At 41.3% G+C, this 22,607-nt stretch overlaps 1 protein-coding gene across 3 annotated transcripts in view; it reads right to left on the bottom strand.

The window, feature by feature from the left end:
• Positions 1–22,607, bottom strand: part of STAT2 (signal transducer and activator of transcription 2) — a 56,784-nt gene that overhangs the window by 6,891 nt on the left and 27,286 nt on the right. For all 3 annotated transcript variants that reach the window (XM_070740559.1, XM_070740561.1, XM_070740560.1), the window contains exons 11-21: positions 20,434–20,493; positions 19,705–19,725; positions 18,297–18,390; positions 15,164–15,220; positions 12,155–12,238; positions 10,045–10,143; positions 8,251–8,386; positions 6,329–6,378; positions 5,865–5,971; positions 4,080–4,219; positions 1,028–1,216 (exon numbers count right to left, since the gene is read on the bottom strand). In XM_070740559.1, the coding sequence (XP_070596660.1) occupies positions 1,028–1,216; positions 4,080–4,219; positions 5,865–5,971; positions 6,329–6,378; positions 8,251–8,386; positions 10,045–10,143; positions 12,155–12,238; positions 15,164–15,220; positions 18,297–18,390; positions 19,705–19,725; positions 20,434–20,493 (1,037 nt within the window). The remainder of the gene's footprint in view (positions 1–1,027; positions 1,217–4,079; positions 4,220–5,864; positions 5,972–6,328; positions 6,379–8,250; positions 8,387–10,044; positions 10,144–12,154; positions 12,239–15,163; positions 15,221–18,296; positions 18,391–19,704; positions 19,726–20,433; positions 20,494–22,607) is intronic.

Genomic DNA, 22,607 nt, shown 5'->3' with positions numbered 1-22,607 from the left:
TATTTACTAGATGTCAACTTCCATATACAGAGGTACCTGTACTTAAGAACTTAATTCGTTCCGTGACCAGGTTTTTCAGTAGAAAAGTTTGTAAGTAGAAGCAATTTTTTCCCATAGGAATCAACGTAAAAGCAAATAATGTGTGCAAACCCATTAGGAAAGAAATAAAAGCTCGGAATTTGGGTGGGAGGAGGAGGAGGAAGAGGAGGAAGAAAGTTGCTGCCGAAGGAAGAAGGTGAGGTGAGGGAATCAAAACAATCCAAAACTTTAAGGCTTTAAAAAAAAAGAGGGACTGTGAGGCGGCAAGGAGGGGCACGTGCTTCCCATACACTGCGCCAGAGAGAGAAACTCAGGCGGGCGAGAGGGGGGACCCTCCCGTTCCTTTGAAAGAAAGATGGCTGCTGCTGCTGCTTGCTTCCTCTTCCTTCCCATGCTGAAGGGCTCCCTTCTTCTCTTGCTCGCTTTGTAGCTGGCGCCTTTCCTTCACTGTGGTGACTCCTCGGTTTGGCTGAGTTGATTCGGTTAGGGTAAAGTGCCTCCTTTTGCCTTTCCACACCCAGACACTCCGAGGGAGTCACCACAGCAAAGTGGTTTATTCCATCTCCAAGCACCCAGAGAAAGGAAAACACTCCGTTCGCTCTGGGCTGCCCAGAGCGAAATGAGTGTTTCTTTTCTCTGGGTGCTGGCAGAGGTTTATTCCCTTTCCAAGCGCCCAGAGAAAGGAAAATGCTTTGTTCACTCCTTAAGCTCCACCAAAAGGCTCCTCTGGCAGCCCAGAAAAGTCCAAGATGGCCAGAATTAAAGGGGGAATGGCAGGAAACTGGCCATGCCAGTTCTCAAATTTCCTGGGAAATTTTTCTGGGCTCGGGTTCTTAAGTAGAAAATGGTTCTTAAGAAGAGGCAAAAAAATCTTGAACACCCAGTTCTTATCTCGAAAAGTTCTTAAGTAGAGGCGTTCTTAAGTAGAGGTACCATTGTATGGCAATTCTGGAAATATCAGAATACATATAAACTCATCCGCTAATACCTTGCCGGCTTTTTTTGTAGTAAAAACCAAAAGCTTCATCCCTTGGAGTGTCAGGATACAGGTAGAGGAGTGGATTCTCTGGAATGACTTCTTTAGCCAGGAGTTGGTAATCTCGGATGATATCAGGAAGTGAAAGGAACTCCAGCTCTTTCTTGGTGTAGGGCTCAACTGAATTCAACTCGGGAGTACCTGCAGAAATTGGGTTCTCAGTGATATAGAAAATTTTCTGCATCATCCTGAAATTTGAATCTGGGAGGGCAATGCACTTGATGAGAAGAGGGTGGGGTGGGGTGTTCTATTTTAATTATATATATTTTTTCTTTCATACAATGTTTTATACAAATATTTCATCTTTCAATAATCAGTGTATTGTCTGAGTACAAATTTTTTTGGGTGATAAATTTTACTAACAATTAAAATTAAAATTTACCACCATATTCTTATCTATATCAATTATTTATATTAATGCTAATACTTAACATATCTACTATCATAACATTTCTCTTAACTTATTTGCCTTTATAATGCATTGCTTTCATATTTTCTCAACCTTGGCAACTTTTAAGACGCATGTACTTCAATTCCCAGAATTCCCCAACCAGCAGAGAATTCTGAGTTGAAGTCCACCTATCTTAAAATGGCTAAAACTGGGAAACACTGATCTAGTGACTCCCTTATCTCCAAGTGTGTTTATGAGCTTGCAAGAGGATTCTGCTATTAGAGAAATTATCTAAACATAGATCTGAAAGTATTCTTTTAATGGTGGAAGATTTAAATAATGACTTGACTGGCTCAATCTGGAATTTTCAAACTTTTCCTTGTTAAAAATATATAGATTCCAGAATCCTTAATCAAGTGGCTGTGAAGGGTTGAAATACAAAAGCAGATTGGCTGACAAAGTACCGTTATGGTTTTCATCACATGAAGCATTGGATAGAAATAACTGGAACTTAAATGGATAACATCACAATGTATTGATATTTGAAGAAAAAGCATTTAAGGTAAAACAATTGGACTCAAACGTATGTTCTGGATATGACCACCAGGAACAGGGTGTCAAACTCAAAGCCTGTGGGCCAGATCTGGCCCACAGGGCCAACCTGGAACCAGAAAAGGACCAGGCCACGGTGCCTCTGCCAACCCTTTGCCCTCTGGAACTCCATTTTCATTGGCAGAGTGTTGCAGGATGTTGTTGCAGCCAAACCAGAGTTTGGGAGCCTGTTTTCACTGGCAGTGCTTGGGCCACTGCAGATTTTCCCGACATGATTGAGGTCAAGTTGGCCACACATACCTGGCTACGCCCCCTCTCCCCAAGATCAAACACAACTCCTTAGAGGTCAGTAAGGGGCGAGCATAAATGTACTAGTGTGCCTTCCGTCCCCTGTCCAATTGTCTCTCCTATATTTTATATATCTTTTCTCCCATCCATATATCCTTCCTCTACTCTTCATTGATGTATTCTATTTTCATATCTCTTCTTCTATCCCTTCCCTGATATTTACTACTACACGTTTTTATTCTCCTTAACTTTCAATTTGTATTGGACAAAATAAATAAATAAAAATAAATAAAAATAAAAAATCCTGATGCGGACCTCAATGAAATTGAGTTTGACACCCCTGATCTGGAAGATTAACATGTTAGATTGCATGGTGGTGAAAAACTTTGCTTATAGTGTATCATTAGATCAATGGGAGAATTTATGGACCAACAGTTTAAAATTTACTTTGAATTACAGTTTGAAAGAAAAAAAGTATATAATGATGTATCAATGGTATTTGACTCCAGACAAATGCAGTCAAATACCATTGATACATCATTATATAATTTTTTTCGTTCAAACTGTAATTCAAAGTAAATTTCAAACTGTTGGTCCACACATTCTCCCATTGATCTAATAGGCAAAAATGTACAGAAGAATTTCTAACAAGTCCTGGAAATATAACCAAATTGCAGATACATTTTATCACACATGGTAGTCTTTTAAGTATGAAAGCCATATTCGATAAACATAATAATGATAATACAGAAAATACTCAAAATGCAAATATTAATGAAACCTGAAGCTTTTCTTCTATATATATTAAACAGTTTGGGACTTTATTATTTTTTTTTCATGATGAAGGCTGCAAGGATTGTTTATGCCAACTATTGGAAAGAAAAAGGGACACCAACTGTTGGACTTTAAAATTGATTGAATTGGCAGAGATGGTAAAATTAATAGCATTGATTAGAGACAATGGTTTGTAGGAGACTGGAAGCAGTGGACTTTCTCTATGTTAAGTTTTTGAAGTTACCCGTTAACTATTTTCTTTTAAGTGAATAGATGGTGGGTTGACTTGATAGATAAATAAATTTCCACGTTGGTGACATCCTTTCATATAACATAGTATTTTAGTAAATATATATGGGAAAATAACAATTAGCTGTAGACCTGTTATATACTAGGGAGAGGTGGGGAAACACCTCAAACATTTGAAATATATTTTTAGTATTTAATCAGGGTGGGCATTTTATATTGAATTTGTTAATGTTAATGATATATTTGTTATATGTCGTGAACACTCTTCTATCTCTTTTTTTGTTTTGTTGGCAGTTGAGATCTTCTTTTTCCTTTTTATTTTTATTATTTTTCCCTTATGTATTTTAACTTTGAAGGTAAATTTTTTTAAAAAATTTCAAACTTCCAATTGACTGTTGCTTCTGAGTGACTTTTTTAAAAAAATTAAAAATAATGTCCTCTGTGTCTTACAGAACCCCATCAAGTTTCAAGGAACCCCACAATTCTGAGTACAGTTTGAAAAATCCTGGTCCATTATCATGCCAAAGCTTAATAAGCTGGGATAAGCCATTTTCTAAGGCAGTGTTTCCCAACCTTGGCAACTTGAAGATATCTGGACTTCAACTCCCAGAAATCCCCAGCCAGCATTTGCTGGCTGGGGAATTCTGGGAGTTGAAGTCCAGATATCTTCAAGTTGCCAAGGTTGGGAAACACTGTTCTAAGGCATCACTGGAGATGATTCAAAAGTAAGACATGAATCCAAAAACTCACCATCGTTGTTAAATTCTACCCAGGTAAAGGTGATGCCACCACTGGAGGTACTCTCACTGAAACGTATCAGGAAGGTGCCAGCTCTTTTCCTTTTCAGCAAACGCTTTTCATATTTGCGGCTCACAAATCCCATGATGAGACTAGTCAAATTTGGGAAAAATATAGGTCAGGAAAAGCCCCTCGTTTCCCTTTACTTTCCAACTGCTTTGGTTTCACTTCTTCCTCACTGTATCTTTTCAAACCCTGGTTCCTACATGCAGAGTCACAGGTTAGTAAACTGCTGTGTTTTTCGATGGTCTTAGGTGACCCCTGTGAAAGGTTCATTCAACCCCCAAAAGGGCCATGATCCACAAGTTGAGAACCGCTGCTTTAAGATCTAGGACAGGATTATTGTTTTTTTAATACTTGGCAACTTTAAGGTACGTGGGCTTCAAGTCCCAAACCAGCATACTGCCTGGAGAATCTGGAAGATAGCATTCCCACGTCTTAAAGTTACCAAGATTGAAAAACAGTTGTGTAGAAGAACATGGTGCTGAAAACTATGGGAAAAAGCTGTACCCCCAGCCTTCTAAGATAAGGTTATGAAGTTCTCTTCCCAAATCCAGGAAAGATGTTGCTACTACCCTGTTGTGGTTAGCTCTGGCCCAGCTCCTGCCCCAAAGACTGTGGATGTGGGGGAGACATCCACATGCTGCAGGCCTGTTTTGCCCCCGGTGGAATCTGCTGGTGAAGGCTCCTCTGACCAAGAAGACATGAGTGACAGGGAGGAGGAGAGTGTGGCAGACAGCTCAGAAGGAGATCAATTATCTAGCTCCTCCTGGGATTCAGAACAAGAGTTAATGATACAGCCACGCATGCAGAGAGCGATCCATAGGCAACAACAACTGAGAGATTATTATCAAAGAAAATGAGGCCACCTGTGGTTAGGTGGGGCTGTGGTAATTAGTGAGGCTGCTATAAAGAGCAGCCTGTGGGTTTGGCCATTGTGGAGGATTATCTGATTGTTCTGTTTCGTGACTGCTTTCCTGACTTTGTGCTGATTTTTTCCCCGCTTTGAAACTAAACCAGAGCAAAGTGTGTTTCACTTTGTGAAAGAAGAAGGACTGTGAATTGCCTCACAGCTGCAAGCTAAGTATCACAGAACTGATAAGGGACTTGTACAAATTACCAGTTTGTTTGGAGACGAGTACTCTTTGCTATACCAAAAGAGGGCTTAGTTTAAGTGAATTTTCATTATAAAGAACATTGTTTTGAATTTTCAAACGTGTGTGTGTGTCTGAAATTTGTGCCTGTGAATTTTTGGGAGGATTCTACCAGAGAGCTTGACAGAACATACCCTAATATTTCAGACTGTCTCCCTAACAAGAAATACAGGTAATCTTCAACTTACACCCACAATTGAGCCCAAAATTTCTGTTGCTGGGTGAAACATTTCACCCTAGTTTATGACCTTTCTTACCACAGTTGTTGAATGAATCTGGCTTCCCCATTGACTTTGCTTGTGATAGGGTCCCAAAAGGAAATCACTTGGCCCTGGGACAACGGAACCGTTATAAATATGGGTCAGTTGCCAAGTGTTTTCATTTTGATCCTGTGACCATGGCGAAAGCCTCAAGGATGAAAAATGGTCACAAGTCACTTTTTTCAGCGCCGCTGTAACTTGGGGCTTGGGTCACTAAGCAAACTGGTGTAAGTTGTGCATGATTTGACATTTCCCCCACCAGGCTAGCAATAATCAAGAGGCCCTCATTTTTTTAGCCCTTTTCCTTTCTCTCCAAACCTTACTTGTTCTTCCAGAGCTGAAGTAGATGGTCTTGAATCAGCAGTAAGATCCCATCGATCCAGGTCCAAAAGCTGAAATTATTGACCTCTGGGGAGCTTACAGTCGCTTCCTGGAGGAATGAGGAGAAACAGAAGACATCTAAACGAGGGTGCTGGCAGGTGATAGCAGAAACCCCGAGTACAGTAGTACCCCTAGATACGAGTATAATTCGTTCCAGAAGGGAGCTTGTATGTCGAACAACTCATATCTGGAACAAATGGCTTTAGACTTTGTTTTTCCCCTCCGAAATAACCAAAAGCAAGGATTCTTGCGCCACCTAGTGGACGCTCGGCTCGTATCCCGAATTTGAGCTTGGGTCTGGAACAGAAATTTCTCTCCCCTCATGGCTCGTATGTTCAAATACTCACATGTGGAGCAGCTCGTATCTAGAGGTACTACTGTAGTTGTTTCGAGGACAATTCCTTACCTTTGAAAACTGATCCCACGTGATGGTACTCTGTAAGTTCGTGCCTGGTCCTTTGATGGGAAGAAAAAAAGTAAAGAGAAAAACCACATAACTGTCAGGAATTAAAAACCCCTAGGTAATATCATAATGCAGAAAGTAGGCCTCAGGTAAGAATGCTGAGTCATTCAGAGGCAGTTGAGCATGCAGCAACCTAGCAATTATGTGAAAAGTATTTAATTAGGCAAGAGCTCCCTGCTCTTTCTCTGTCTGTTCTCTCTGCCTGTTCGCTGTTTACTGTGTGCTGTTGCTGTTTGTGGAAATATGCTTTGAAGAAGCTGAAATGTTGTACAAGTTGGTTCCTGTGAGTTATTGAACTAAGCTAGTTGTAGCAAGGTACTAGTAAGATACTAGTTTATTGTATGTATAGTATAGACAGTAGTAGTAGTAGTAGTAGTATAAAGAAGTAAATATATTTTTCCACAACTTCCTACTACTGCTGTGTTGCATTGAAGACTTCAACTCCATTTCTACTGGTCTGTGGCTGGCTGGGTTGGTGGGCTGGCTGGACTGGTTTGCTGCTTGGGCACAAGCAGGCTAGTTTCCGCAAATGCAAGCCCTGATAGTAACTGCCTTGATAAGGATGTGGACCCAAGCAGAGCTCTTATTTCTTTCAACAGAGCTGTTCTTGTCTCACAAGGAATCTGAAAACTGCTGGGAAACAGGATCGAAGAAACGGAACACAGCCCTCCAATGAATCAAGCATGTCTACTATCAATTCTGATTTTACATATCCAGCTCCAAGCTTTTGGCCTTCATAAATGCCCAATTGTGCCTAAAGCTCTCTGCTGAAAGGACAAGAGTGTTTGGAAACTTCAGATCGTGCAGAATGCAGCTGCGAGAGCAATCATGGGCTTCCCTAGGTACGCCCATGTTACACCAAAACTCCGCAGTCTGCATTGGTTGCCAATCAGTTTCCGGTCACAATTCAAAGTGTTGGTTATGACTTATAAAGCCCTTCATGGCATTGGACCAGAATATCTCCGGGACCGCCTTCTGCCGCATGAATCCCAGCGACTAGTTAGGTCCCAGAGTGGGCCTTCTCTGGGTCCCGTCAACTAAATAATGTCGTTTGGCGGGGCCCAGGGGAAGAGCCTTCTCTGTGGCGGCCCCGGCCCTCTGGAACCAACTCCCCCCAGAGATCAGAATTGCCCCCACCCTCCTCGCCTTTCGTAAGCTCCTTAAAACCCACCTCTGTCATTAGGCATGGGGGAATTGAGATATACCTTCCCCCTTGGCCTATACAATTTATGCATGGTATGTTTGTGTGTATGCTTGGTTTTTAATCAGGGCTTTTAGTAATTTAAATATTAGATTTGTTTTATGCTGTTTCTTATTATTTTTGTTAGCTGCCCCGAGTCTACGGAGAGGGGCGGCATACAAATCTAATGAATGAATGAATGAATGAATGAATGAATGAATGAATGAATGAATGAATGAATGACAGAATATGCCTGGGCAGGGTTTTAAATCCACACCAGTATTGGGCTGCAGCCGGTACGGTCAGGTGCACAGTCCCGGTTGGGAAAATGCTGCTCCAGCTGACTAGTGGGTGGGTACACGCACTGGTGTGAGGTTCACTTCTGCACATGAAGCCATGTTTTGCATGAGGACGCTCGCGCATGTGAGATTTCACCGATTTTTGGCGGTTATTTGCTTCTCTGCATGCGCAGAAGCAAAACATTTGCCAAAAATCGGTGAACGTTCACACGCATGAGCATTCTTGCACAAGATTCCGCTTCTGTGCAGGAAGCCAAATATTGTTCCGTGGGCCGCGCACCCGCCTCCGGGAGTGCCGGCGACAGGCAGCCCTTCAATGATCCAGACCTGTCCAAATCAATGGAATCCCCGCTTCCTCTCCTTAGGGACAAAACCTCCCATTTTACCACAGAGTTTTTCTCTCAGCATCTTGAGCTGCTGGTTATCCAGGCCTCGCTCCGTAACTGCCGAAAACTGCCAGGACAATACAGTGGAAAGCTGGCTCCAGGTGGCAGGCGGTGGTCTGGAGAAAAAGAGTTGGTTCTAGGAAGGGGGAGAAAAAAAGCATTAATCAGGTACTTGATTTTATTTTAAATATGTCCCCCGCTCGTGCAAAAGGCTGCCCAAGAAACTGGGATGACAGACTAGCTTTCTGCGACCTTTCCTCAACAGCTTCTACTAGAAAGTTCTTTCTCCTCAGCCATGACAAGACCTTTCTCTTACATGTCTGAGGGGACGTCATACTATGGAGGGTTGCTTTAAACCAGGGGGTCCCCAAACTTGGCAGCTTTCAGACTTGTGGACTCCCAGAATTCTCCAGCCAGCATAGCACAAAGTCCACAAGTCTTAAAGCTGCCAAGTTATGGGACCTCTGACTTTGGAGAGGTTAAATGCATCGTTGATTGTGGGCTAACAGCAGATGTTACTTTCCATTCCCCAAAGTGTTGTGGTTCAGCCTGAGTCAGATGAAAGACCAGCTGCGTCTCTGCTGGCTCCATGCCCGGGGGAGGATGAGAGCGAAGAGGAATGTGACGAGGAAGAGGGGCCTGGGAGCCCTGGGGAGGGGCTCTCTCCAGCAAGTAGCTTGGAGTCTCTAGAGTCATTGGATGATGAGGCACAAGCTGTCATTGATATGCGACAGAGACGCATAGATCAAAGGAGGCAGCAACTGAATAGATATTATCAGCGGTGAATGAGGAACACCAGGGCTTGGGCGTGGTCCTCATTAGCAGGGAAGGGTTTATAAGGCAGGCAAACTCTTTCAACAGTGTGGAGTGTTATCTGAGTGGAATTGCTGTAATCTGCGTTGTCTCTCAGCGTTTCTGTTCCTGGCTCGTGGCCCAGCAGTCTTGAAGACCCGTGGGAGGTGTATGTCTGTTATCTACAGCCTCATCTTGGCATCAAGAATCCTGTGTTTTTGTATGGACAATTGCCTTTGTGTATCTGTTTGGAGTTCCAGTGTTTCCTGACTTGTAAGGACATTTTCTGTTGGTTATTTTTCTCTTTCTCCTTATAAAACTGTGTTTGGGTTCTACCGGTGTGTCTGGCTTATCTTTTTGGGTTGGTCATAGCTTCTGGAGTGACTCAGACAGAACACAAAGTGATGGCATCCTGCCATATATGTCTGGCATAGTAGCTGGCTGCTAGAGGACAACTGAATACCGACGAAGAACGTAACTTGCACTCAAGAACATCCTTCTTCTATTAGGATCCCTACTCTCGTTTATATGAATCTAGAAACAAGAGTTCCAGAGGTGACCTGCTACCAAGAAAGTATTCAGAAATGGAAGTGAAGCAGAGCTGTTTCAGCCGACTTCAGTGCTCTTGAATTGCGTAGGAGAGGGTGGCCTGAGAGAAAGGTTTCCTTCAGAGAACTTAAGAGTAGTGATCTATGGAAGCAGAATGAGAGGCCTTTCTCATCCAAAATAGCGGAAAGTTGGTTCCAATAGAATAGAAGAGAATAGAAGAGAATTTTATTGGCCAAGTGTGATTGGACACACAAGGAATTTGTCTTGGTGCATATGCTCTCAGTGTACATAAAAGAAAGGATAGGTTCCTCAAGAATCATGAGGTACAACACTTAATGATTGTCATAAGGGTCAAATAAGAAAAGCGATAAGAAAACAAGAACAGTCAATCTGGGTAGAATAAATTTGGTCTACAATAAAGAAGAAAACAGCTGTAAGAAAACAGGTTCTCACCTTAGTATCTCTGCTGAGCATAATAAACCATAAAATGGAAGCCCAAGCGCTGGAGAGCTGGTTGGCGTTGGAAACAACCACCACTGGCAAGGTGGATGTCTGATGATGAAAAAAGGTTAGGAAAGAGGGAATCAATACAAACACACCACAAAGGTACTCCAGGGCATTGTACGCTATGAAAGACTTCTTGCTGTATTAGTAGATCCATTCAGTGGCGTGAAAGCAAGATATGCAGACACAATTCCAATCGCAATGGATTGTAGCCATTCCTGGTTCTCAGGGTAATTCTTGAGGAGCGAACAGTGTAGTGGCAATGCAGAAGATGACAGCTATTTCGAGAGTTAGTAACATATTTTGATTTCTCCTTCATATTAAGAAAGGTCCAGAAATTTAAACTCGTATATGTTCTGCCTGGCCAGCTGGTCACCCAACGAGGCAATTATATAAACACACACACAGAAGCTTGCAAAAAGGCAAAAGGTTTCTTTATGTACAAATGCCACAGCAACAGCAAGAGAAATGCTGGTTTAGAGTCCAGGGATCAGGGTTAATGACTCAAGCCGGCAACAAAAGTCTCTCTGTCTTACGTCAGCCAATTACTCACTTAGCTTGAGTGTCAGAATTCCAAAAATGTCCAAAGGAAAAACCAAAACCATGAAGCGTCAATGTCTCTTTAAATCTGAACAATAAATTCCCACACCACCTTCCGCAGCCCTTCCCCTTTTAACCCTGCTGTGGCGTCCTTGATTACTGACAGCTGTGACTTAGAATCTCTGTCTGCGTCTGCGCAGCTACTCCTGGCGTCCCAGCATTCTACGCACCCTGACATTTAGGATGGGATCAACCATCACCCCTTCCTTGTCTGACTCCGAGGAGGCTCTGACTGGAGATCCTACAGGCTCTGCAGGTCTCTCTGCCTCGCCGGCACCTTCCACATCCCCTTCTCCTTCCCCTTCACTGTCTGAATCTTCGTTAAGCCAGACAGGTCTTCTTTGATTTGACGGACCCGGCTCCTCTGAGTCAAAATCAGTGGCCAGAGGAGCTGGTCATGAGCCAACCACAACAGTATAGAAAATAGGTTATAATATTCATTATGCACCAATTCTATATAGCTGCCCATCTTATAAAAACAACAAATGTTGAGTTTTATAACCACCAAGAGAAGGAATGCATCTTATGCCGACACTGTCCAGAAACAGATGAGAAGATACCACGTTAAACAGGTTCTCCCCCAGGCTATAATAACCCCCTCATGAAATAACAACTTGGTTGATACCTAGGATACTGGCAGCAACCCATATCAACCATCAGTGCCAGTCAATAATATTTGTGATACATTTTTAAATGTTCAGTTGACTGAGTTTCATGTTTAATGAAGGTGATGACGACAATCAGGATGATACCATGTTTCCCCAAAAATAAGACCCTGTCATATATTTTTTGAACTCTGAAATAAGAGCTTGGCCTTATTGCCATGTACGCAAAAGCCCAATTGGGCTTATTATCAGGGGAAGTCTTATTTTGGGGGAAGCAGGATCATCATCATCATACAGCTGCCTTCCCCCCCTAAATTTAACGGAACCAGGAATATGTTAGGTAAGCCCTACATGGCATCGGACCAGAATACCTATAGGACCACCTTCTGCCACATGAATCCCAGCGGCCGATTAGGTCCCACAGAGTTGGCCTTCTACAGGTCCCGTCGACTAAACAATGTCGTCTGGCGGGGCTTAGGGGAAGAGCCTTCTCTGTGGCGGCCCCGGCCCTCTGGAATCAACTCCTCCCGGAGCTTCAAACTGCCTCCACCCTCCTCGCCTTCCGCAAGACCTTGAAGACCTATCTATGTCGCCAGGCATGGGACAATTAATGTATCCCCTTCTCTGACCATTAAGAGTTATGTGTGGTTGTGATTGTATAGTATTGATTTTTTTTTTTTAAGATAGTGGGTTTTTAACTATTAGATTTGTATTATACTGTTTTATTGCTGTTATGAGCCGCCCCGAGACTTCGGAGAGGGGCGGCATACAAGTCTAATAAATTATTATTATTATTATTATTATTATTATTATTATTATTATTATTATTATTATTATTATTATTATTTTCTTACCTGTAGCTGGCACTTGATATCTTGATAGCAGTAGTCCAGGGTGAAAGTGATAATGTGCAGTTCTTCGGTGATAGACAACGAACCCTATCGCCCAAACCCCAGGAGAAAATGAACAGAGGCTGATCAGAGCTCCTGAGACTACTGCATGCCATGCGTTCAGATTTTACTACAGCAGTAGCCTATAAGAGCCCCCTTTGTAAGCAATACGCTCTCTTTAGCGGATGACACATAGGTTTTCTTTATATGTTCAAAGGAAGAAATTGGTACAGGGATTCCTCACCTTACAATGGCACTTAGGAGCAGAACGTCCATCTCCAAGCAAAGAGGTCATTAAGTGCAACTACATTGCTTAGCAACAGCAGTCCCTGCAATCTCGGTCCCGGCAATCCTGTTTGCTGTCCTACTGTTAGGTAAGCCCTACATGGCATCGGATCAGATTACTTGCGGGACCGCCTCCTGTCGAAGAAGTCCCAGCGACTGGTGAGGTCCCACAGAGTTGGCCTTCTCCAGATCCCATCAACTAGGCCAGTGTTTTCCAACCTTGGCAACTTGAAGATATCTGGACTTCAAGTCCCAGAATTCCCCAGCCAGCATTTGCTGGCTGGGGAATTCTGGGAATTGAAGTCCAGTTATCTTCAAGTTGCCAAGGTTCGGCGACACTGAACTAGGCAATGTCGCTTGGCGGGGCCTAGGGGAAGAGACTTCTCTGTGGGGACCCCAGCCCTTTGGAATCAGCTCCCCCCCAGAGATTCGTGCTGCCCCCACCCTCCTTGCCTTCCGTAAGAACTTAAAAACCCATCTATGCCGCCAGCCTTGGGTCATTAGACCCTACCTTCTGGCCGAAGAGTGTTGAAAGTGAATGAATGATTTTAATGCTTCAGTGTTGTTAGAGTAATTAACTATATTAATTGGATTTTAGATTTGATATTGTATCGTCAGAGAGGGGCAGCATACAAATCAAATCAAAAAATAAATAAGGTGATTTCTTGCTGGTTTCCCACAACCAAAGTAAGTGGGGAAGTTAGTTAAGAAGTTCTGTGTCCCAGGTCACAGACAGGTAAAATCTCCGAGACCGCCTTCTGCCGCACGATTCCCAGCGACCAGTGAGGTCCCAGAGAGTTGGCCTTCTGCGGGTCCTGTCAACTAAACGGGGAAGAGCCTTCTCTGTGGTGGCCCCGACCCTCTAGAACCAGCTCCCCCTGGAGATTAGGATTGCCCCCACCCTCCTTGCCTTTCACAAACTTCTTTAAACTCATCTCTGCCGTCAGGCATGGGGGAATTGAGACATTTCCCCCAGGCTTATATAGTTTTATGTATGGTAGGCTTGTGTTGAATGGTTTTAAATTAATGGATTTTTAGATACTTTTTAAATATTAGATTTGTTTATTGTATACTTTTTTATTATTGTTGTGAGCCGCCCCGAGTCTGTGGAGAGGGGCGGCATACAAATCTAATGAATAAATGAATGAATGAATGAATGAATGAATGAATGAATGAATGTATGTATGAATGAATGAATGAATGTATGAATGAATGAATAAATAAATAAATAAAAAATGGCTGCTGCCGGGTGGGACGAAGAATTGAGGCACCGTGCACATGGAGATGGCACATGGGAAGGGGAGGATGTGCGAGGGAGACACAGATTGGGAAGGATCAGTGAAAGACCAGGCTAGGGAAGGTAAGCAACTGTGAGAGGCACAGGTCAGGGAGGGCGTGCAAGTGACTAGTGTGAACACAGAAATGATGGAGGGGGAGGGATGAGTGAGGTATCCCAGTGATTTGTAACCTTCCCTGCCAATCTCTCCACTGACTTTCTAGGGAGAAGCTGCAAATGGCGAACATGGAATCATAGAGTGCTTGACAACCAATTTTAAGTGCGAATGGATTGCCAAGCACCCAAATTCATGATCATATGATCATCGGAGTACTGAGATAGCCAGAACACATGCGCAAAATTGGAAAGGGGAAAATATCCCCAAAGAAGAAGAGGTTATCAAGAAAATATTAGATTGCGCTGAAATGGATATGATGACAAGACGGTTAAAAGACCAAGAAGAATCAGAATTTTATGTAGTATATGGATAAGTAAGAAAAAGAAGAGTGTATGACTTACATTTTGTGTTTTATTTAGTCTATAAATGAAAGTTTTTCTTATATAAGATCAAATAGAGTTTCTTCTTTTCACTTAAAGTATTAAGTAGACTTAAAGTATTAATAAGGTATTCTTTTTCTGTATGGAAACTTAACTTCTAGAATAAGCAGGGGTATTGCAACCCCAAATTTATGTTAAATGTATGTTTGTTGGTTTTGTCTTTTTATGAAAAATCCAAAAAAGTTTATTAAAAAAAAAAGAGAGACACTGAGGACTGGTAGTAACCACCATTCCTTCCTCACCCTGGTAACTTGGAACAGTTGCTGACTGAATGGCCGTGCTGTAAATCTATCTATATATACAAATGTACACAGCACCTAATTCCAGAACCCCTACAGTAATAGCAAATAAAATCTCCTGCAGCAAATCAGAGCACCATAAAACAAAAGGAGCTGGGATAGACTTGTTTTATATCTGGATTAACAGCCTCCCAGGGCTTAGGATACATTGGGAAGTTGTAGATCAACCTGGAAGAAGGCATCCTCTTCCAAGATAGCTGCATGAATATATCCATGAGGGCACCAGGAGTAAAACTTGACTTGAAGGAAACTTTAATTTAGTGGGGGGAAATGCATACACCTGAATGTAAGTAAAGTGTAAGTAATGGGGGCCAAAGATCAGAGAAGTACTGTAATTTGCAATTATTCCTCATTTTTAATTTGAGACGTATTTCCCAATTTTTAAACATGTTCTACCACCCTAAGAAGCATATTCTTAATATTTGCTGGGAATGAGATAATACAGTCTCCAGGTATTGATTATTCTGTCCATACCTGCGGCCAGGTCCACAAGTAATATAGGGCAAAATCTTTACACTAAAAAAAAAATCACATTTTTAAAAACTGAAATCTCACCTCGCTAATCCCTTTGTTGCCTTTCCCTCCTCCTGCGATTTTCTGCTCTTTCAAAGACTTCATCAAAGGGAAAAGAAAAGAATTTTTTTATTAACAAGGCTGAAAGGGAACAAAGATCAGATTAGATCAAACCAAATCAATGTATTGTTGGAAGTTTTCTCCAACCTATTGCCTTCCAAATACATCACTTCAGCAAGTTTATTTCTTTTCAAAGAAGTAATAAATCATCCTATTCAGATGTATAAACAACAGAGTCTATCACAAAACAAACCTAGCATTTATGACTGTGACCCCTTAGAAAATAGTTCTGAAAAAATACTGGACATCTCGTGCAAACCCAGCATCTCTCTGTTGTTCATTAAAGCCTGCTGATCTTTTTATTCTTCCATGAAAGCTTGAAAACAACAACATGCAGTTGCTTTAAAATACATGAATCATTGATGCTGGACATTTTTAATGCAACTTTTGAAGTAATGGGGTCTTACAGACCAACCTAAATGTCTAGAAAAAGGTCTGTAATGAATAGCAGAAAGATGATGTGAGATCAGAAGTATGTCTTCCGAATCATTTCCCCCCACCACCAATTTCAACTTCTCCTCAACTTCTTCTCTTGCGTATTGAACGTTCAAATTGGTTTTAAAATGTTATTTAAATAAAAGGCTAAAGCATAGCACCATTAATTTATGCAATTGAGAAAAGAAATATTCCGAGGTTATTTTATGCTCCTGACTCACAACAATTGTATCACAGGCATTCATTATCTTACGCATTCATTCATTATTCACAAGATAATGAATGCTCGTGATACAATTGTTAGAAGAGGGGTTGTAGATTATTTGGGCTTTGGGGTACAATGGCACTTTGCTGCGACAGTACCCAATATTGAAACAACGTACTTCCTGAAATACAGTAGTTATAAACATTAGATTTTTAATGACTAGATAAAGAATCTGTCCAAATTTTAGCTACTTGAACTCCCTAATACATTTTGTGTGTTTGCCAAGGGGACAGAATGGATGCTTGGGACTTGGAATTACAGATCCCAAAGGGTTCCTCCTGGTCCAACATTTTTTTTCCACTTCCAAAACAAATAAACCTGGATGGGGGCCTGACAGGACCCAAGTTAGATCAGCACAAGAGGGAGGGAGTAGCTACTGTGTTACCACCTCCTCCCAAACTGCAGCTCCCAAATCAGCCATTGACTCAGCCCCTTTGTTATGACCTAGTTCAGTGGTTCTCAATCTCTGGATCTCTGGGGGCCATGATGTCATCGCAGGATGTCCGTGATGGCTTGAAGAAATGTCAGGATTTAAATCTTGACTTAAATCTTGGGAGTCTGTGGCAATGATCCATGGCTACAAAATGTACAGCTAGTCCTCGGCTTACAACAGTTCATTTAGTGACCACTTAAAGTTACAACGGCATTGAAAAAAGAGACTTGTGACCCTTGCAGATTCCTTATGATCATGCGATCAAAATTCAGATGCTTGGCAACAGGGATATATTTATGACAGTTGCAATGTCCAGGGGTCATGTCATGTCACCTTTTGCCACATTCTGATAAACAAAATCGATGGGGAAACCAGATTCACCGGGTTGTTTTGTTTTATGTTTGGTATGAATGTGTTGTTTGGTTTTTAAAATAATGATAGGGTTTTATATATTTTTTTAATATTAGATTTGTTCTACTATAATATTGTTTTTATTATTGTTGTGAGCCGCCTTGAGTCTTCGGAGAGGGGCGGCATACAAATCTAATAAATAATAATAATAATAATAATAATAATAATTATTATTATTATTATTATTACTACTCATTTATCTACTGCAACGATTCACATAATGACTGAGGCAAGAAAGGTCATAAAATGGGACAAAATTCACTTTAAGAAAGATCTCACTTAGCAGCAGAAATTTGGGGCTCAGTTGTGGTTGTAAGTCAAAAGGACCATGTTACACCAACACTCCGCAGTCTGCATTGGTTGCCGATTAGTTTCTGGTCACAATTCAAAGTGTTGGTTATGACCTATAAGACCAGATTATCTCAGGGACCGCCTTCTGCTGCACGAATCCCAGCGACCAGTTAGGTCCCACAGAGTGGATCTTCTCCGGGTCCCGTCAACTAAACAATGTCGCTTGGCGGGACCCAGGGGAAGAGCCTTCTCTGTGGCGGCCCCGGCCCTCTGGAACCAACTCCCCCCCGAGATTAGAATTGCCCCCACCCTCCTTGCCTTTTGTGAGCTGCTTAAAACCCACCTCTGCCGCTAGGCATGGGAGAATTGAGATACGCTTTCCCCCTAGGCCTTTACAATTTTATGCATGGTATGTCTATATGTATGTTTGGTTTTTATAATAATGGGTTTTTAACTGTTTTTAGTATTGGATTATTATTATATGCTGTTTTATTATTGCTGTTAGCCGCCCCGAGTCTCGGGAGAGGGGCTGCATACAAATCCAATAAATGAATGAATGAATTAATGAATGACTACCTGTATTTAAAGGGGATCTGTTATGAAGAAAAGATTGAGAACCCCTGACGTAGATGGCTAAGAGTGACCCACATGGGACTGAGATTGAGAGCAGGAAGTTTGGAAGCAGGAAGAACCAAATCTCCTCCTTTGTTCCTGCTAGGTTTCAACTGCTACTGCTTTAGCACCTGAGCTCCCATGTCCCTTTTCGCCCAATAAGAAGCTGATTCACAGGAGGCATAAAAAAAAATACAAGTAAACAAAATCTCATTTTTGTAAATTTCATAATTTTCCCCTCCCCCAACTAAAACGCAACTATGGAAAAATTAAAATTTGCAGGAGTTAAGAGGGAAGGGAAAGAATAAAAAGGAGAACATGGCGATATTTTAGATACGTGAAATGGGAAAAAAAATGCATCTCAAATGGAGAACCACTGAATATAGATTACAAGAAATATAGACCAAATTTCTTATCTGTTGCCAAAATTTAGCAAAATGGGATAGCAAAATAAATGGGTTTCTAGGTTGGCAATGACTAGGTTTCCCCTTTGTGGGAGAATGTTGTATTTCCAGTCCCCCATTCTAGCATTTAAATGGATCCTCCAAGTATCCTATCTTCTTCCCATATATCTAAAGGTTCAAAGCATCAGCCAATTATTTCCGTACAATGTACTTAAAATCACAAATGAGTCCTTGCTTTTGGGGATCATGCATCATCAAGGTCTTGGTTTGGGACGTCAAAATATTGAACTTCCGGAACCTTCAGAAAGAAAAAGGAAGAGTGAGAGGATAGAAATACCAAAGATCAGTCACAACACATGCAATTTCCTGGTGGCCAGAAATACTGGTAGATATATTTATATAAAACATGATCAATCGTATTCTCCTTCCAGACAAATATGTATTTGGAGAGAGTGTCTTTCCGTAACACATTCATAATAAGCTTTTCGTTGGCAAATTCGGAATTATGAAAGTAAATTGTGAATTCTCCCCCAAATTTGGCCGTAATCACCATTCACAAAATGACTGTCATGGTGAATATGTGATCATGTCACAGATAGTAATTTTCCAGGAGGCAAATTGGGGATGCTCCTTACCATCAAAAGGAGCCTTTCTTCCTGTTGACTTGGCACACGCTCAAACAAAATACTGAACTGTAGACACCCATCTTTTTATGTGCAGAAACATAGAAACATAGAAGACTGACGGCAGAAAAAGACCTCATCTAGTCTGCCCTTATACTATTTTCTGTATTTTATCTTAGGATGGATATATGTTTATCCCAGGCATGCTTAAATTCAGTTACTGTGGATTTATCTATGTCTGCTGGAAGTTTGTTCCAAGGATCTACTACTCTTTCATTAAAATAATATTTTCTCATGTTGCTTTTGATCTTTCCCCCAACTAACTTCAGATTGTGTCGCCTTGTTCTTGTGTTCACTTTCCTATTAAAAACACTTCCCCCCTGGACCTTATTTAACCCTTTAACATATTTAAATGTTTCGATCATGTCCCCCCCTTAAAAACTGCCCATAGAGTTTATCTAGGAGTATCATAGAGTATCTAGGGACATTCTTGGGCATCATAATTGCCCTAGGGACCATCTGCCTGATTTGGAACATCTCATTTAGCACTGCAAATTTTAAAATATCCAATAAAGGAATCAGAGTGGGAACTTGGTGGGAACCAAGATGAGTTTCTAGATAAGAGCTTATCTACTCCTGGTTTACTCAAATTATAGGGCAGTCATACTACTGCCTTTTTCAAATGTCTCCCATAATCTGTATCCACTGCAGTTTTGCAGTCTCAGTGGGTTCCCCCACCCCCAATTCTGCTAATTAGGTGATTTTGGAGATGGGCCTGAGGGCTGAAGGAAGTTCTTCAAATCTCATATCTATCAATAACACATTTATCTCTTTCTAAGAAGGTAGTTGAAAAGCCCCATTATGGACTCCTTCTCTATTAACCAGGTAAGTAAAGCTTTACAACCTCCATATTAAGAATCATGGTCCACTACCCTCCCAGATAGGAAAGGCTCATTATTCCCCATTGATTTTGTTCAGCGATTTCTTACCCGGTCAAATTAGTAGCATCCCTGAAAAAGGTAAGAACAAAAAAGTTCAATTAATGGGTGATTTCCCACATGTCTAATCCCCTCCCACCACAAGAGCTCCATTAGTAAAAGTAATATCTTTAAAGCCTTGAGTGTCCAAACCAGTTTGCATGGAGAACATATAAATCACAAAATAAAATCAAAAGTTTACAATCTTGTGGGGCCACATTACTAGTTGTCCAGGGCCATGTGAGGCCCATGGGTCACAGGTTAGACACACCTGGCCTAGAGACTTATTTTTTAAAAATACTGTTATTGAAGAGTTTTAATAATAACCCAAACAAATTAGGAAATAGAAAGGAACAAAATACAAAATGTCAAAGAAAAAAAGAGAAAACAAAACAGAAAAAAGAATATATAAAGGAGCAACACCAGATCTTCCTTGCAACAAATACAAGCAAATTAATATTTTCCCACTTCTATTATATTTATTTATTAAATTTATATGCTGCTTGGTTCCCCCAAAAGGCACCTCTCAGTGGTTTATATTACACACTTAGCTCACTTCTTCCCATAACCTCACCCTGCCCTTGGATCTTTTCACAAATCCCAAAATTGTTGTCATTTCTGACCAAGTATGGCAAAAAGTCCATTTAGGGTTTCTAGAATCTTACAAACATATTTCGCATTTTAACTCTGACCAAACAAGTCATTTTTATAAAAGGCTAGAGTTTTAGTAGAATAACATACCGGTCAATGTCAATATTCACCGCCAGTGGTTTGTTTCGATCCAGCAGTTTTACCAGTAATCTGAATCATGGAAATAGCAAACAATTAAAATCCATGTGGTTAAAAAAAGGGGGTGGGGTGGGTGGGAGTTATTTATATTTTCAAAATGAATTGCTTTCCTAGTAGTCTGAAATGTTTCTGCAACATCCTGTTTATTAATACTGTCTTAAAGTGTTTTTGCACATTTTTCCTAAATAACCAAATAATAGAGTTGTTAACCTGATCCTACGCAGCTTCTGCTCTGGCAATCTCACACTACTCACCAGAGCCTACAAAACTTTTGCCAGATCCATCCTTGAATACAGCTCATCTGTCTGGAACCCATACCACATCTCGGACATCAACACCCTTGAAAATGTCCAAAGATACTTCACCAGAAGAGCCCTTCACTCCTCCACTCGAAACAGAATACCCTACGAAAGCAGACTATCAATTCTAGGTCTTGAAAGCTTAGAACTACGACGACTAAAACACGATCTACGTATTGCCCACAAGATCATATGCTGCAATGTTCTACCTGTCAATGACTGCTTCAGCTTCAATCATAACAACAGAAGAGCACACAACAGATTCAAACTTAATATTAACCGCTCCAAACTTGACTGTAAAAAATATGACTTCAGCAACCGAGTTGTCAAAGCGTGGAACACATTACCTGACTCAGTAGTGTCAAACCCTAACCCCCAACATTTTTCCCTTAGACTATCCACGATTGACCTCTCCAGGTTCCTTAGAGATAAGTAAGGGGGTGTGCATAAGTGCACCAGTGTGCCTTTCGTCCCCTGTCCAATTGTCTCTCCTTATCTCATTTATCTTTTCTTCCTTTCAAATATGTTCACCTATACTTTTATATCTTTTCTTCTATTCTTTTCTTTATTTATATTACTACATATCTATTCTCTTCAATGTGTATTATGTATTGGACAAAATAAATAAATAAATAAATAAAATAATATTGCAGTTTTAGTAAGGGCCCCCCAAACTTGACAACTTTAAGACTTGTGGACTTCAACTCCCAGAATTCTCCAGCCAGCTATGGGAGTTGAAGTCCGCAAGTCTTAACATTGCCAAGTTTGAAGACCTCTGCTAGCTCAAGTGGAAAATCTACTCTTTTTCTTGGCGCTAAGGTTTTTGGAGAAGAGCAAATTCGTTGTTTTACTATCTAAATCTGCAATTAGATTGTTTCAATCAAAAAATTGTGATCGTAAGAGCATTTGAGAGCTGAAAATGGTAACTGTTCTTCAAAAAGCTTGTTGCTGTTTAGTTGTTGTTGTTTTTTAAAAAAATATTTAAGAAGAGGAAGCTACTATTTTTTGTTTTCTAGTTAAAGCTTCTAACATTAAATGCAACCCTTATCCATTCCTGCCACAGATTTTGGGAAGCGTCATCTGGTTCAAAACCCAGCACACAGGCAGCTTATGCATATCACACAATTTGTACATGTTACATCTTTTGTCCATAAGCTACAAAGGCTGCCAGTTTGCTTCCGGGTTCAACTAAAGGGGCTAGTAATGACCTATAAAGCCTACTTGACATTGGGATTAGTTTATGTGAAACTACCTCTCCCAAGCAACATCTGCTCACCCAATCAGATCCAGCAGAAGAGAGATGTTGTCACTGCTCCTTAGAATATCCTGCACCTGGAGACTAGAATGGCCCTGATCCTGCTGGCCTTGCGAAAGACCCTAAAAACATGGATTTGCCAATAGGCAGAGGTGGACATGTGCCCACCCCTGTGGCTCTGAGCACTAGCGGACTCCAGCGCAATTCTGCTACTGCACCTGTGCAGGTAGGAGAATTGTGCGCAGAGACGCAGGTGCACCTGTGTTCTGCACGCACGGACCCAAAAAACTGCATCGAAACGCAGGCGCACCTGCGTCTCTGTGCACAATTCTACACAGGTGCAGTAGCAAAATTGCACTGGACTCCTCTAGCACTCAGAGCCACGAGGGCGGGCACACGTCACCGTTCCACCTTAGCAGCCCACTTCTGCCAATAGGTATAAGGACCAGGGAACGTGGCAGAATGTTGCATTGGTGTGATCGTTAGATACAATTATCTCAGCTATGCATTTTAGGAATGTACTATGAGGGGTTGTTTTATGGGCTTTTATATTGGTTTTTTTTCCAAGTTAT

This window comes from Erythrolamprus reginae, chromosome 2 (assembly GCF_031021105.1).
Source record: "Erythrolamprus reginae isolate rEryReg1 chromosome 2, rEryReg1.hap1, whole genome shotgun sequence".
Taxonomy (NCBI): domain Eukaryota; kingdom Metazoa; phylum Chordata; class Lepidosauria; order Squamata; family Dipsadidae; genus Erythrolamprus; species Erythrolamprus reginae.
Note: the sequence above shows the minus strand (reverse complement) of the source record. Positions and strands in the feature narration are given on the sequence as shown.